Below are 15,912 nucleotides of genomic sequence, written 5' to 3' on the forward strand. Positions count from 1 at the left end.
CATGGATCCTCAAAAACTCTTAAATTTGTAGAAAATTAAGACCTTAATTATTCGTAGATATTACCAAAATCTGCCATTCAGAGGTGTCTGCAGTCACTAAAAATGTTTTACTTATTTGGATGTGATGATGATGATGATGGGAGCTTTATTTCAGACACAGAGAGGTCAATATAAAATATAATGTAAATATGTAAAGATATATACATGCAGCTAAAAATAAAAGAATATATACTATCCCAAATATTGTAAAAATGTTTCATGATATGATATTGAACCCATATTGCAAACTCCTAGTGGTCATATTTTGTGAATTTGATGGACACGGCCTAAAAAAAAACCCATCTTAAAGTCTTAAACTTAAACCTGCCTCATGGGCTGTAGGTTCCTTATGCCTGATCCAGAAGAACACCGGTATATTTGAATTCTGTTGTGTCTGTGTGGCTGGGATGACTTTTTTTCTTATCACTCTTGCTCAATGTTTTCCAACAGAACGTTCTAGCACGACTGTCACAACTGTGGAGGAGCAAGAGGAGACCTACTACACTGGCATCCAGTTGCCTCACAAAACAAAAACACTTGAACTCATGCCAGAGTCCAAACGTTACTCTTCCACAATAGAGAAGAAAAAGGAGAAGCCAGTGTTTCTCAGCCAGCTTTTTCCGGTGGCGGTGAGCTCCGGAGAAAGAGCCACCTTTAGCGTTAAGGTGTCGGGCACACCAAAACCCATTGTTCAGTGGTCTCGTGATGGGAAAGTGATCAAAAGCTCTTCCGTGTACAAGCTGGTAGAAGAGAAGGAAGAGTTTAAATTGATTATCACCCGTGTCACGTCCGAGTACGAGGGCGAGTATTCCTGCACTGCCTCCAACAGGTTTGGCCAGACCACATGTACTACGTACCTGGAAGTGAAAAAGGCGGACCTTAGCCAGGCAGAAAAGTGGGTCGAGAAAATGTTTAAGTACACAGGTAAACCTCCGACGTTCATAGAGCAGATCCAACCTGTGAGTTGCTCACAAGGGGCAGATATTAATTTTAATTACAAAGTCATTGGGGACCCAGTCCCCAAAGTCCAGTGGTTCAAGAGTGCGTTTGAGGTCCAGTCTAGTCCTAAGTGCATCATTACATCTAATCCAGATGGGTCTGGCTTTATCACCATCAAGGGTGTCGTACAGGAAGACAGTGACATGTACACATGCAAAGCTTCAAACCAGTTTGGGGAGGCGTCTAGTGGTGCTGAGCTAGTTGTGGTAAGGGAATCACCTTCTGTGTCTCACAAACAGCAAATGGTGGTCCAGAAAAAAGGTTATAAAGTTTCCAAAACAGAACAGGCTACGGAGTCTCGCTTATACCAGGTCAGCCTCCCAGGCCAGGACAGGACCAGGTCAGACCAAATGGTTTACACCATAGGTACCGAAGACCGCCGGGTTATCCCTAGTGAGCAAGTGGGCTCCCTTACGGAGCTGGATATCTCTTCCGCCACCATTCACCGTGAGAAGGTGGCCCATCAGGCAGCAGTGCTTCAGTGTCACGAGGTAGAGGAAAGAGTTTCGGAGGTGCCCACTCGGCCGGCGCAGGTTTCGGCTGTTTCTCAAACGCAGCTTCACATGGCTGCATTCACGTCATCTGTTGAGGAGAGTCAGGACTTCAAGGAGCAGCACTGTGACCGCATTCAAAGTCCCGAGGTAATTGAGCTGCAGGCAAGGAGGGAGCAGAGGTCACATGTGATGTCTGCTGTAGCCGAGGAGCTTACCCCTCTCTCTATAGCCAGCACTGAGCCGCTTGCCGACAGAAAGTCTGTGTCAGTAAAGACGAGCTCAGAACCCAAGCATCTAGTTAGTGGGCATCAGGTGGTGTCACAGATGTCAGTCATAAAAGAACAGTCCCAAGAGCTCTCCGGAGCACAGGAGGAGAAGGGTTACAAGGTCAAAGAGGGGGTGAAAATCTTATACTCCGCCCAGTCTACAGAGAAATATGCACTTCCAGAGGGTCACACTGCTGAGCTAGCGACAGCCGACTCAGCTGTGAAGACTTCTGTCAAACAAGAGCAACATCGTTTAATTCTGGCCTCTGTCAGCGAGTCCAAACACACTCTGGCCAAGGAGACCGACATTTCTGTGCAGAGACCAGCAGAAGAGACAGCTCTCCTCTGTAAGGACCACCTGATGAATGCAAGTCTAACAGCAGAGGAAAGGTACCCGCTTCAGGCTGAGTCCTCTCAGCAGTTGCCATCTCTGGACAACGCCAAATCCATTCAATCCCAGTTAGAAGGGGAGCAGCTATTGCACTTGCAGGTGATCACTGACCAAGACCTGCTCCCCTCTGAAACCAGTTTCACTTGCAAGAAACCTGAGTCTGAGCAGGCGGGTACCAGGAAGAGTCCTACTGTGTTGCACTCAGTCAGCCAGGATGAGCAGAGGACAGTCGTATGTGAGGACACATCGGCGTTTAAGGCGAGTGTGAGCACCTTTGCTGTTCAAACAAGTAAGGAGTCCCCTTCTCTGCTCCACCTCCAGTCAAGCCAGGCTGTTGAGGTGCTGCCCAAAGAAGGTATTCTTGTAACTGAGAAGTCTGAACAGCAGACAGCGACACAGAAAGCCGAAAAGGCTCGTATTCACGCGGCTATCTCTGAGGAGAAACTACAGCTGACCGCAGATCAGCACTCAGAGCTTAATTTGTCTGTGACTGGAGTTCAATCGCAGCTTCGAACTGAGCCCAGACCGCAGAACATCCTTCAGCTGTCATTCCAGCCCATGCAACTGCCGAAGGAGACGCCAGTTACTTCTGATGTTAAGCAGCAGCGAGCGTTGGTGCAGAAGGAGGATCGCTGGAATGTGATGCACCTCACTAGTGTGGCTGAGAGTCAGGCGTTAGATGCGGGACACACTGAGAGTCTGGCAGCTGTGGACAAAGTCACCTGCAAGACCGCCATAGAGCCAAAGGTTCCCACGGAGCCGGTTCAGGTCGAGGAGAAGGAGATCTGCACTGAGAGCAGTGAAGTTCTCAAGGCTGCAGAGCAGGACTTTGCAGTGCAGATTCAGGAAGGCCAATCAGTCAGGCAGTCGATAGTGATGGATGAGAAGCAAGTACTGACAGGAGAGCTTTCTCAGGAGATCACCAAGTCAGATTCCACTAAAGTCACTGCTACGAAGCAAGCCCAGCTGTCCCTGCTCGCATCAGAATCCAAAGATAGTGCGACTCTTCCCAAAGAGATGATGTTTGTCCTTCAGATGCCAAAAGAATCCAGTGTGAGTGTATGTCATCAGCTGAGAAATGCTCTTCAGTCTGCGGTAGCGAGCGAGCAACCCTTGTTGCTGGCAGATGTTGTAGGAGGGCTTCAGGCTGCACAGATACAGGAAATCAAAGTCCAGAGGGAACCCAGGCACACAATGTTTACATACCTGATCACATCAACAGGCACACCTTTGGAAATCACTCTGGCTTTCCAAGGTGAATATCCTCGCACAGCTGACCTCAGAAGTGAACTGCAGGCAGCTTTCCACTCCATTGTACACCAGGAGGCTAATGTTCTGACTTCAGATCAGCCAGGCACGATGCAGCTAGACAAACCTCAGAGGGCGCAGGTCTCTTCAGCCCGCTCAAAGCAAGTCAGTTCCTCCGTTGTGCAGACAGTGAGTGTGGCAGAGAGCACGGTGGACTTCACTGGTGTTGAATCTCAAGCAGCGGGCCTCAGGACTGAGTCCAAAATGGCGGTAGCATTTGCCTCGGCTCAGGAGCAGGTTGTAGTCCAGGAATCCAGGGAATCGAGGGTGGCACAGTCCATCTCATCACAGGTCCAAGTTTCCGCCGAGGTCCACATGGCCTTTGAGGAGTCGGTGGTGGTGTCCAAACAGGAGGTGAGGTCCACAATAAAGAGCCAAAGCAAGGCTGAAGGGACCGTGCTGCTTACCACCACCCTGCCTCCCACCACCACCCCCTCGGAACAGGCTCAGGGTGTTAGCATCCTGGAGGAAAGCATGGATGAGGTTTTCAAAGAGGAGATATCGGTCTCCAGGCCAGAACAGAGAGAATGTCCACTCGTAGTCATCTCTCTGGAAGACATCACCGTCGAGGAAGATGCTGAAATAACATTTAGAACCAGCATTAAGTATGTCACCCAGGTAAACTGGTTTTTCAATGGCAAATTGGTGCAATCTGGCAATGAGTTCAAGTGTTTCACAGAGCTCGACACACACACGCTGGTTATCAGAAAAGTTGTCAAGGAGAAACATGAAGGAGAATATGTTTGTGAGGCTGAGAATGAAGCTGGCAAAACTACAACATCTTCCAGACTTACAGTGTTCTCAAGAGGTTTGACATCTAGAAAAATCAATGTTCCATCTTTTCATCCAGTTCCTTTCATTTGTCTTCTGAGTGTTCACATTTCACTCTAACTCACCTCATCTTGTTTTTTACACCAACTGTCTGAAGACCAGAACAAGCACCCACTGGGTGCCTGGTCTTGGTTTTTGGCCAGCTTTCATGGTCTGTCATGGTCCATTCTCCACTTATGTCTGCATGCTTTCAAGTAAAGTCTTCAACCTAGTCATCACATCTTTCTTCCATCTATAGCATGAACTCAAGTCTTATGAAAACCACCTGAAATCAGGTTTTGGTCCAATTCTTTGGCTTGTGTTCTGGCTATTTGTTTTATTTCCACAGAATGAAATAACATCCACCATCTGTCTCCTTTGTGACTGTGTGTTTTTCTATGAAATCCATCCAGTCAAGATTTCACTGACATTTACCTTCTTCTTTGTCCATGTGCGCCTCAGCGCCGCCAATATTTAGGCAGAGAATTGTGCCTCTGGAGATAAACGTCGGCAGCCACGCCAAGTTCGAGTGCGAGATTGAGGAGGACCCTAGCGTGACCTTCAAGTGGTACAGGTCCGGTATGGAGATGAAGCAAAGCGAGAAGTACCGCATCATCAGCGGACACACTGGATCCTTCCTGGAGGTCTTGAACCCAGTCAAAGCAGACAGCGGCGAATACAGCTGCAAGGCCACAAACCAGTATGGTGCTGCCAGCTGTGGTGCCTCTCTAGCCGTCACTGGTAAGACTTCCTGTTGCATGCATCCCTTTACTGTGAAACTGAGAGCGACAGAATTATAGTTTTTTGACACCCTTGGACTTATCGATATAAGTTATAATGGAAAACATCTTTCATGTAGTTGAGCTGTAAAGTCTCATTTTGGTGCTTCCACTCTCTAAAATACCTTCAACCTGCTCTCTATAGAAATGTACCCACCACTATTTGTATCGAAACCAGAGCCAATGATGTCCTATGTGGGAAAAACAGCTGTGTTCCAGTGCTCGCTCACTGGATCGGCGCCCATAGAGGTTGTCTGGCACAAAGACAACATAGCCATCTCACCCTCAGACCACTATGCCATGAGGTGCGACAAAAACAAGTATTCCCTGCACATTTTTAATCTTGAGCCCAGCGATCAGGGAGTGTACTTGTGCAAGGCGTCCAACAATGTTGGCGCCGCTACTTTTAGCACAGAGCTCAAAGTTATCAACAAGCCCAACTTCATTAAGAGCTTTGAGCCAGTATCCACTGCCGTCAACCAGATACTGAGGCTGGAATGCCAATTAGATGAGGACACTTGTGTGACAGTCACCTGGACCCGGGATGGTAAGAAGGTCCACCAGAGCCTGGAGTGTAAGCATTCCTTTGAGGACAAGATAGCGGTTCTGGAAATCGCAAAGTCCAAAGTGAAGGACTCTGGCTTGTATGTCTGCACTGCCTCCAACGAGGCCGGGACCGCCTCCTGCGAGGCTCTGGTGACAGTTCAAGGTAAGACTTGACTGACTTGTCAGCCAATGCTGAAACCTTGCATTACTTCTTCTCTTTTATCAAATGTTTTGAAACTAACTACTCCTTCCAGAGCCTCCTACTTTTGTCAAGAAAATGGATCCAAGCATCACGTGGAAGCAAGGAATAGCCGCTCGCTTGCATTGCACCATTAAAGGTTCCCCAGAGCTCCACATCCAGTGGTTCTGGAATGAGCGAGAGCTGAGCTCTGGAGACAAACATAAAATGTCTTTCACAAATGGCATGGCCACTTTGGAGATCATGAACCTTCTTGTCACTGACAGCGGCCGCTACACCTGCGAGGTGTCAAACAATGCCGGCAGCGAAAGCTGCAGTGTGGCGGTGGCTGTCAAAGGTTGGTCTGAGATATCTTGTGACTTCACATCAACATTTTTTGCACTTTTTACCGGAGTGTACAGTGAGACCCTATTTATCGCAGAGGATATATTCCAGACCTACCAGCAGTAGATGAAAATCCCCGATATACGTAGAGGCCATCTAAAAAAAGCTTTTTTGAATAATTTTGCCCCTCCCACAGTATAAACACAGTTAACATTATCAATACACAAACATATTAAAAGACACTCTTAACAAAATATTCCTTACCGTCTGTTCTAACGCTGGCTCACACAATTCTCCACATAAAAGCCAAAGTGTGGTTACCACATGCTGTTTATTTGTCATTTCTAGTTGAAGTTTACGATAAAATGGACACATAAAACAAAAGAGAATTAAACGTACATTTAAACACCAACATTTTTAACCAATATATTCCCATCTAATGAAAGACGAATAGTTAATCCTAACACATAATGCAAAAGGCTATCGACGGTTTTACGTAAATTAACATCAACGTTACAGTATAGATCTTCAAATAACTGCTACTTGAACACACAGCAGCAACACATCAAAACAGAGCTTACAACAATGCTCACAGGCATATATTCTCTCTGCGACGTGGGACTTTTAGTTGGGACTTTCTCTGCATCTTCTTCATGCTGTTAATGCTGGATCTCTTCCTGTAGAACCCAGTACTGCCCAGCATGTTGTGGCACAATGCACTACTTTACTGAAGGTGCACAACTCTAAACTGACTTGCCTGTATACTGTAAAAAAAAATAAAATAAACAATCTTAAAAATCCACAATAAAGCAGAGGCATGAATGATGAACAGAAATATAGAGGGGGAACATTGTACTTATGCTCTTGACTTTTTTTTATAACAGAGCCACCATCCATTAAGAAAGATTTGCAGATGGTGGAAGCAGTGAAGGGCACCAGCGTCCAGCTGGAATGTGAAGTTGCGGGAAGTGCTCCCTTTGAGATCACTTGGTCCAAAAATAAGAGGACCATCAGTAGTGATCACAAATACAAAATCATCTCCCAAGAGCCCGTGTTGAGGCTGGAGATCAAGCCATTTGAAAGTGCAGATGTGGGAGATTATCAATGTGTCATAGCCAACGATGTGGGCAAAGTCACTATCAAGGGCTTAGCTAAACTTAAAGGTTGGTAAAACACTAACATCTTATGACGCTCACTCTCTGGCCAACATCTTAGCTCTTCGTGGCATTGATCTTTTTATAGAGCCACCAAGCTTCACAAAGAGGGTTGAAAGTGTGACGGCAGTGTTGGGTAATGCGTTGAAGCTGCAGGGAACCGTGAAGGGTTCTGCCCCCATCACAGTCAAGTGGATGAAAGACTGTGAAATACTGAGAGATGATGATCCAAACATCACCATGGCATTTGAGAACAATGTGGCAAGCTTGTCGATAGCAGTCGTGGCCATCAGCCACGCCGGTAAATACTTGTGCCACGCCGAGAACGAAGCCGGGCAACAGAAATGTGAAGCCGCACTGACAGTCCAGGGTCAGATGACATCCTCCTCACAGCCTCCTTTGTTCTTCATGTCTTCTCAAATATTAATGCTGATTGTCTCTTCTTGTGTACCGATCTCATCTCAGAACCCGCTAGAATTGTAGAACCAGCAGAATCCATCAGTGTGACAGCAGGTGATCCGGCCACACTGGAGTGCACCATCTCCGGAAGCCCAGATCTTAAAATCAAGTGGTTCAGGGATGGCAAGGAGATGATCAGTGGGCGCAAATATAAGATGAGCCAGAAGGACAATGTGGTCTCGCTGAAGATTCTCAAAGCAGAGAAAGCAGACTCTTCCGTGTACAAGATGGAGGTTTCCAATAAAGTCGGGAAAGACCAGTGCACATGCTCCGTGACAGTTCTAGGTTCGCTTTGCTATAACTTAAGTGTGATTATGTTTGTGAGGGGCTTTGATGGAGGGCTGATCAAATACAATGTAAAGCCCCTCGAGTATTTTTTTATTTCTTTCTATAATTACATACTAACACACACAATACCTTGTCTTCGAAATGCAGACCGTATAATGCCGCCAGCTTTCACCAAGTTCCTAAAAAGGGTCGACGGTAACATTGGCAGCGACATATCGCTGGAGTGTAAGGTGTCCGGGTCCCAACCCATCACCATCGCTTGGGTCAAAGATGAGCGGGAAATTGAGTCCGGAGCCAAATTCCGTCCAGACTTCAAGGAGAGCTCCGCCACATTGACCATCAGCCAGCTGGAAAAAGCTGACTCAGGAGTTTATAAATGCACAGCCACCAACTCAGCCGGCGTGAAAGAAACCAGCGGCATACTTTATGTCAAAGGTGGTCTCGTGCTTCAATTTGTCTTATGCCACCATTTTATTGATTTGATGCTAACGTAAAGTGCACATTTCATTCCCGTTTGTGGCCTCCAGAGCCACCAGTATTCACAGTGACACCCCACGACCAGGATGTTATACCCGGAACTACTGCTTGCCTTCAGGCCACATTCACCGGAACCCTTCCTCTGTCTGTGAAATGGTTCAGAGAGGACAGGGAGATGATCAGCGGAGGCTCTTGTTTCATCAAGAAAGAAGCCTCAATGAGCTCACTGGAGCTTCCCTCTGTCAAGCCTGGTGACTCCGCTAAATATACGTGCCAGGTCTCCAATGACGCTGGCAAGGTGGACTGCACCGCAATCCTTTTTGTAAAAGGTGCCCGTTGTCACATGCATGAACATCACTTTTTGATGCTAACCAGACTCCTAATCCTCATTCACCTCTTCTCTCAGAACCTCCCATCTTTGTGATGAAGCCTGAGGCCACCAGGCTGGCCGTCAGTGGCAAACCAGTCAAGCTGCAGTGCAAAGTGACAGGGAGTCCTGTCATAGGTTTCAGGTGGCTGAAGGACAGCATGGAGATTAGCCACAGTCCACAGTATGCAATGACCTCAGGGGACTCTGTGGCCTCTCTGGAAATAGCCAAGTGCACTGTTGCGGACAGTGGAGATTACACGTGCGTAGCTTCCAGCGAGGCCGGCAGTGACTGTTGCAGCAGTACGATCACAATCAAAGGTTTGTTTGCTATGCAGCAGAACTGTACCCACCATTATAGATCCACTTTTAACATATTAAAGTGCCATGACAACGCAGGAGCAAGCCAAGACCAGTTCTGGTGATGCATTATATGCAATCCAGTTTCACATGCTGACTGCTCCGTTGTATTCCTCCAGAACCCCCGTTGTTTTCTCGTTTCTTGGAGTCCAAAGATGTGGTGAAGGGTTCTGAGATGATGCTGGAGGCCCAAGTGTCTGGTTCTGTCCCGTTCACTGTGTCGTTTTACAAAAATACAAAGCTGGTGAGGAACGATAAGAGACACAGGATCACGGTGAAGGAGGATATGGTGGCCCTTCAAGTGCTTGCGGTGGAGGTTGGAGACGTGGGCTTGTACCAGTGTGCGGTGGAGAATGAAGTGGGGAGGGCTACTTGTGAATGTCAAGTCACTCTTAAAGGTCAGTTCAGAAGATCTAGCATCCTCTTTGTCTTCTGATCCTACGACGTAGACCTGACCTGGGCAATTATTTTCAACCATGGGCCACATGAAAAATCTGAACTATGATCGAGGGCCGGACCAACAATGACCTGCAATTTTTTTCGTTCATTGTATAAAACAAAAACAAAAACAGTAAACTATGTATTTTAATTACCTGCTACTTCTCGAAATATCTAGATTAATGAACTGTGGTTTTAGATCAAAGAGGAAAATAATACAATAGAAGTAATATGCAGTTCAAAACAACAGCACTCATTGCAACGTTTCACTTTATTCCTAACTTGTTATTCTTCACAAATACAACGGTGTTTTGTAGTATATTTAAGATAAATGATCAACATTATTCAAAAAAAGAAGCAAGATGTGGTTTTAAAATTTTCAGAAAATGTTTTCAAAACATTCCCAGTATTTAGTAAGAAAGATCATGTGGTTTTAATGTTTTCAGAGCATTTTCACAATGTTCAGTGAGGAAAATTCAGTCTGTCGTGGGCTTAAAATCTGGGTGAATGCCTAAGCTCAATATAACCCTCTTCGCAATAAGCAGTCTGAAAAACAATTTACTATTTTGGGCGATTTTGTAAGATATGATGTACCTGTAACTTGTCTTGATATCTGCTTCTCTGGATGTGGAGATTTTTAAAAAGCCCCTGCCTTGTTTGCAGCTTGCCTAACAAAGCCTTTGACTCCTTTGCCGCACTCCGTCAGTTCAATTTTTTTATTTTTCCTCCTGTTTGGTGATGTAGTGGCGATTCAGATTATAGTCCTTGAACACAGCTACGTGTGCTTAGTTTGTGTCTTGTTGAAAATGCAGCATTCGGTTCCAACTTTTTTTTTTTTTTAACATGGGCTTACATGTTTATGAGATAGCCGGCAGGCAAGTGCTCACTTATTACCTCCCGCAGAGAGCACACGTGGACATATCTGCCTTTTCAAAATAAAAGCAAGATATGTCTATTGCATGCACACCATAAATACTTGTTCAAATTGACTTTTGAGGATGTGGCCCACAGACCGTAAAATGCCCAGGTCTGACCTAGACTTTTACCACCCCTGTTCTGTCACCGAGCTACTAGACCAGACCTTTATCATTTATCGTTTGACCTTCCACAGTATCTTTTTGTTGGAGAAATATTCTCTGATCTAAGACAAGGCATGATGATTAAATCTGTTGTAGAACCTCCATCGTTTGTGCGGAAGTTGGATAACGTCAGTGCCTTGGTCGGCAGCGAGGTGTCCTTGCAGTGCACCCTAAAGGGCTCGGAGCCCATGACCGTCAGCTGGCTCAAAGACAACTATGAACTCAAGGAGGCTGAAAATATTCAGATTACGTACAAGGACCAGACAGCCCTTCTGCACATCACCAAGCTTCACAGCAATTATGGCGGCAAATACTCATGTCACGCCCAGAATCTGGCAGGGAGTCAGACCTGCTCTGCCATTCTGACTGTCAAAGGTCAGTAATCCTCCAGATCCCAATTCTCGCCTAAACCTCAGCAATTTAATGCACCTACAACAAGATTAGCCAGAACACACTGTGTGCTCATGCTAATTATTGGCATGTTAGCAAGCATGGATGATAATCAAGTTCTAATGTCACAGTCTATCAGTGTGTAGTATGAGCCTAATTCCTTATGAGTTCACTCGTGGGAAGGACTTTGTGTTGTTGGCGGTTCAAAAGCTGAATCCACCACATCTCCATCTGCCCCGATGTTGTAACGTAAATCAGTCTGGAGAATCTTTGCTGACTTTTGTCCTTCACGTCTTAGAACCTGCTAAGGTCACCGAGGAAGCAAAGTCCATCAGTGTGACTCAGGGAGATCTGGCCACCTTGGCGGCCAGGTTCTCGGGCACCAAACCGCTGAAGGTACGCTGGCTTAAGGCCGGCAAGGAGCTGGTCTCTGGCCAGAGGTACAAAGTACAAAGCACAGACTCCAGCTCTGTGCTCAAAATCAATAAAACAGATAAAAGTGATGGTGGCGACTACACCTTTGAGGTTTCAAACGATGTTGGTAGCAGTTCTTGCATGGCGACGCTCACCATTTTGGGTCAGTTGGCATTCGTACCAGAATTGTTGTCATGGGGTTTGGTCTTGATGCGCAGACTAGTGCTAACCTCTTTGTTCTTCTACATCAGATCAAATCATTGCGCCGGCATTCACTAGGAAGCTGAAGCAAAGCGAAGGTATCAAAGGCTCCTTTGCTCATCTGGAGTGTGTTGTGTCAGGCTCGCTCCCACTCAGTATCCAGTGGTACAAGGATGAGATCCAGATCCAGACGGGCGACAAACACAAGTGCACCTTCTTTGAGAATGTGGCTTTCCTAGAAATCTCCGATCTGGACAGCAAAGACAGTGGAAGCTACGCCTGCATCGCTAAGAACAAGGCGGGAAGTGCTCAGTGCTCTGGCACCTTGTTTGTCAAAGGTTTGAATCCTTTTTGTCTTGGTCAGGTTAAGAACCACCCCAAGCTCTTTGACAATCACTGATTCTCTCATATTCCAGAGCCTCCCTGCATTATTGAACCACCAGAATCTATGAAAGTCCTTCCCGGCTCAAAGGTCCATTTCAGTGCCTTGATCTCGGGCACGCCGCCGCTTACCATCAAATGGTTTAAGAACCAAAAAGAGATATTGTCCAGCGCCGACTGCCTGGTAATAAAGGACAACGCGTCCACTTCTCTGGAGCTGTTCTTTGTCAAAACCTCAGATTCCGGCGACTATGTCTGTGAGGTTCTCAACGACGTCGGCACCATCTCCTGCCAGGCCACACTCTTTGTCAAAGGTTCCTCATCAGAGCTACTTACTGTTCTGTCAGTCTGTTCACACATTCTTGAAATTAAAGTAATTAAAATGAAAAATAGTTAAATTTGCCTATAAAAACAACAACACAACTAGCAAAAAAAAACCTGTCTTAAACATTGGCAAACAACACAGAACCTCCAAAACCACAAGTGATTCTGTGGCCTAATGAATTGGTATTTTTTTTTGTATTTTTTATTTTTTTTTTCAAATGAGCTAGAAAATATTGTTTACACAACTTAAAACTCTGCAGATGATAGAACAAACTGACAGTTGTGAGATTTGTACAAAATCTGGACTGAAATGCAAACTAAGATTTTCCTCTATCTGATGGATACGTGTATGGTTGCTTCCCCCCGCAGAACCGCCGAAGTTCACACGAACACCGGCGCGCTTGTCTGTGCTCCGACCAGGTCAGAGTCAAATGTTTGAGTGCCAAGTGAGCGGCACGCCAGAGATAGATATCTACTGGTTCAGGGAGGGTTCCGAGATCAGCCCCGACAGTCGTCATAAGATGGCCTTCATCAACTCCGTGGCCACCCTAGAGCTGTGCGGGGCCGACGTCAAAGACAGCGGGATGTACTTCTGCGAAGCTCGCAATGAAGCGGGAAGCGAGAGCTGCAGCCTGGAAGTAAAAGTCAAAGGTCAGATTAGTCACAGAGTCTGAGCGGCTGTTTTAGGATTTCAAATTCTGAGAGGATGACTGTGTTGTTTCCCGACGTTAGAGCCGCCTGTATTTCTACGAGAGCTGACGCCAGCTAGCGTTGTGATGGGCTGCGGTGCCTGGCTGAATTGTCAACTGGCCGGCACTGCTCCTTTTGAGATCACGTGGCACAAAGACGCCAAGGAACTGAAAGTCAGTGCTAAACACGGCCTCTCCTTAGTCAATGACACGGTGGGCCTGGAAGTGAACAGATGTGACACAGGCGACGTTGGTGAATACCAGTGTACTGTGGCCAATGAGGTGGGAAGCTGTAGTTGTAAGACCACACTGAGACTCAAAGGTTGGTCTGTTTAGATTTTAAATGTTCTTAGTTCTGGTCTAAAACCAGCACTAACACCCAATTTCCTGAAATAGAACCGCCAACATTTATCAAGAGAATGGAAAATGCCATCTGTGTTCTGGGTGAGAAGGTGGTCTTTGAGTGTGTGGTGGCTGGCTCTCCAACCCTTTCTGTGCAATGGCAAAAGGATGGGAACTGGATTTTGGAAGATCCAAAGATTGAGAGAGCATTCGAGAACAATGTGGCCATGCTCAGGATCCCTACTTGTGAAGCATGTCACAGTGGGTCTTACACTTGCCAGGCCATAAACGACGCGGGCCAGGACAAGTGTGTCGCCACCCTGGTGGTCCAAGGTATGCTCTACTGACCTTTCTTTTAAGATCTTGGTCTGATGCCTGACCTTCCATAACCTTGTGACTTTACTGGCTTGCAGAACCTCCTCAGATCTCTGAGAAACCGGAGTTGGTAAAGGTCACGGCTGGAGATCCAGTCAGTCTGGACTGTAAGGTAAAAGGCTCGCCAGAGCTGAAAGTGCATTGGCTGAAAGAGGGCAAGGAGTTGCAGTCCATCAGGCAGCACAAGCTCAGCTTTGAGAATAACATCAGCAGCCTGAAGATTCAGTCGGCGCAGAGAGAGGACGAAGGCGACTACGTCTTTGAGGTGTCCAACCACATCAGTAGCTGTAGCTGCACCGTCAAATTGGTCGTGTCAGGTTTGTGTGAAGAGCATGGGGTATGAAGAGCACCCTGACATCTCGATCAGATGATCACTTTGTGTTCGTTCTCTTGGTCACAGAACAAGTCATCCCGCCGAGCTTCATTAAACCCCTTGGAGACATGCAAGAGATTCTGGGCTCTTTTGTTCAAATCGTCTGCACGATTTCAGGGTCCATTCCCATCTCGGTAGAATGGCAGAAAGACGGCAGGAAGATCTCCAGTGGTGTTAAACACAAATTGATTCAGCAGGACAATTCCGTGTGCTTGGAGATTGAGCACTTAGAGATGTCAGATGCAGGTTCCTACTCCTGCAAACTCAGCAATGCAGCAGGAAGCTGCCAATGCTCTGGAACCCTGAAAGTCAAAGGTTAAAACGTGTTTTGGATTGATCACTCAATCCTCAACTAGAGGATATGCTTTTATAACCTGCTCCGTCTCATTGTCTGTAGAACCTCCCAGCTTTGTCACATCGCCTGAGTCCCAGGCGACCGTACCCAATGCAACAGTGCGCTTCAAAGGGACGTTCAAGGGGACGCCGCCCTTCAGTGTCAAGTGGTTCAAGGATGACACGGAGCTGATGACAGGACCCACTTGTCTCATGGCGCTGGAGGGGCTCTCCTGCCTCTTGGAGCTCTACTCGGTGGGCATCACCCAGAGCGGTGTCTACTCCTGCCAAGTCAGCAACGACGCCGGCTCCGTGCGCGCCAGTGCAGACTTGACAGTAAAAGGTTGGACAATTATCTCGTTGCTATGTCTTTCGTGGCTTCCTCAGCGTTGTCTTAATCCATGAGTATTAGTACAGCTTTGTGTCGTCGTGTCAGTGTTTCTTTCCTGCTTTTTCTGCCTTGAACAGCGTTAGCCACCATCGCGCACCCGCCCCCTCCCCCCCGCTCTACACTAACCCCTAAGCTTTGCCACTCTGCCGGCTAATGCTAATGTTTTGGCTTTCCAGAACCACCCGAGTTTGTGCTGAAACTCCCTGCCACTAAATGTGTGAAGCAGGGCGAGGCGCTCCGACTAGAGTGCAGGGTCACGGGTACCGAACCCATCATGGTGACCTGGTACAAGCAGGACACCATGCTGATGGACAGAGGCAGCTGTAACACATCATTTGTTGGCTCGGTGGCGGTACTCGAGCTGCACACCGCTGACTTTGATGATGACGGAGTTTATACGTGCGAAGCTCACAGCGATGCCGGTAGTGTCAGCTGTAGCACCACTCTTACTGTGAAAGGTCAGTTTTTTGCTGACTTCTTGTCAGTGACTCAGAAATCACGTTGCTTAAAGCTGTAATCCATTAGGAACTCCTCGTTTTAGGACCATTAAACACCTCTGCCTTCATCTTGGCTATACTCAACCTTCACTTCAGGTCCACAGACCTCCAAACATGCAGACTGCCATTGAAGTCCTAATCCATTTTTTTGTCCGCTTGCACTGATTAGGGTTGTGGGTAACTGCTTCCAATCCAAGATGGCATATGACAAAGGGTGGCTCACACCCTGAACTGATTGCCAGTCAATCACACGGCATGTAGTCTTAATTCAAACCTTTCAAATCCCATCCATCCATCAATTTCCTATTGCACTTTGCGTTCCGGGTGAGTTGGAGTCTATGGCAGCTAACTTTGGGTGAGAGACACGGTACACCTTGGACTGGTCAACAGTCAATTGCAAGGGCACTTGACAAACAAGCATTCAC

General features: G+C 46.8%; 1 protein-coding gene across 9 annotated transcripts in view; it reads left to right on the forward strand.

Moving 5' to 3' along the window:
• The window catches only part of ttn.2 (titin, tandem duplicate 2), a 258,645-nt gene that overhangs the window by 61,466 nt on the left and 181,267 nt on the right, over positions 1-15,912 (forward strand). For all 9 annotated transcript variants that reach the window (XM_061791839.1, XM_061791840.1, XM_061791846.1 and 6 more), the window contains exons 42-63: positions 490-4,305; positions 4,770-5,048; positions 5,232-5,795; positions 5,887-6,168; positions 7,040-7,318; positions 7,398-7,679; positions 7,775-8,053; positions 8,204-8,491; positions 8,584-8,862; positions 8,940-9,221; positions 9,380-9,658; positions 10,874-11,152; positions 11,466-11,744; positions 11,833-12,120; positions 12,199-12,477; positions 12,857-13,138; positions 13,220-13,498; positions 13,573-13,851; positions 13,932-14,210; positions 14,294-14,581; positions 14,664-14,942; positions 15,167-15,448. In XM_061791839.1, the coding sequence (XP_061647823.1) occupies positions 490-4,305; positions 4,770-5,048; positions 5,232-5,795; positions 5,887-6,168; positions 7,040-7,318; positions 7,398-7,679; positions 7,775-8,053; positions 8,204-8,491; positions 8,584-8,862; positions 8,940-9,221; positions 9,380-9,658; positions 10,874-11,152; positions 11,466-11,744; positions 11,833-12,120; positions 12,199-12,477; positions 12,857-13,138; positions 13,220-13,498; positions 13,573-13,851; positions 13,932-14,210; positions 14,294-14,581; positions 14,664-14,942; positions 15,167-15,448 (10,002 nt within the window). The remainder of the gene's footprint in view (positions 1-489; positions 4,306-4,769; positions 5,049-5,231; positions 5,796-5,886; positions 6,169-7,039; positions 7,319-7,397; positions 7,680-7,774; positions 8,054-8,203; positions 8,492-8,583; positions 8,863-8,939; positions 9,222-9,379; positions 9,659-10,873; positions 11,153-11,465; positions 11,745-11,832; positions 12,121-12,198; positions 12,478-12,856; positions 13,139-13,219; positions 13,499-13,572; positions 13,852-13,931; positions 14,211-14,293; positions 14,582-14,663; positions 14,943-15,166; positions 15,449-15,912) is intronic.

Source organism: Phyllopteryx taeniolatus, chromosome 12 (assembly GCF_024500385.1).
Source record: "Phyllopteryx taeniolatus isolate TA_2022b chromosome 12, UOR_Ptae_1.2, whole genome shotgun sequence".
Lineage (NCBI taxonomy): Eukaryota > Metazoa > Chordata > Actinopteri > Syngnathiformes > Syngnathidae > Phyllopteryx > Phyllopteryx taeniolatus.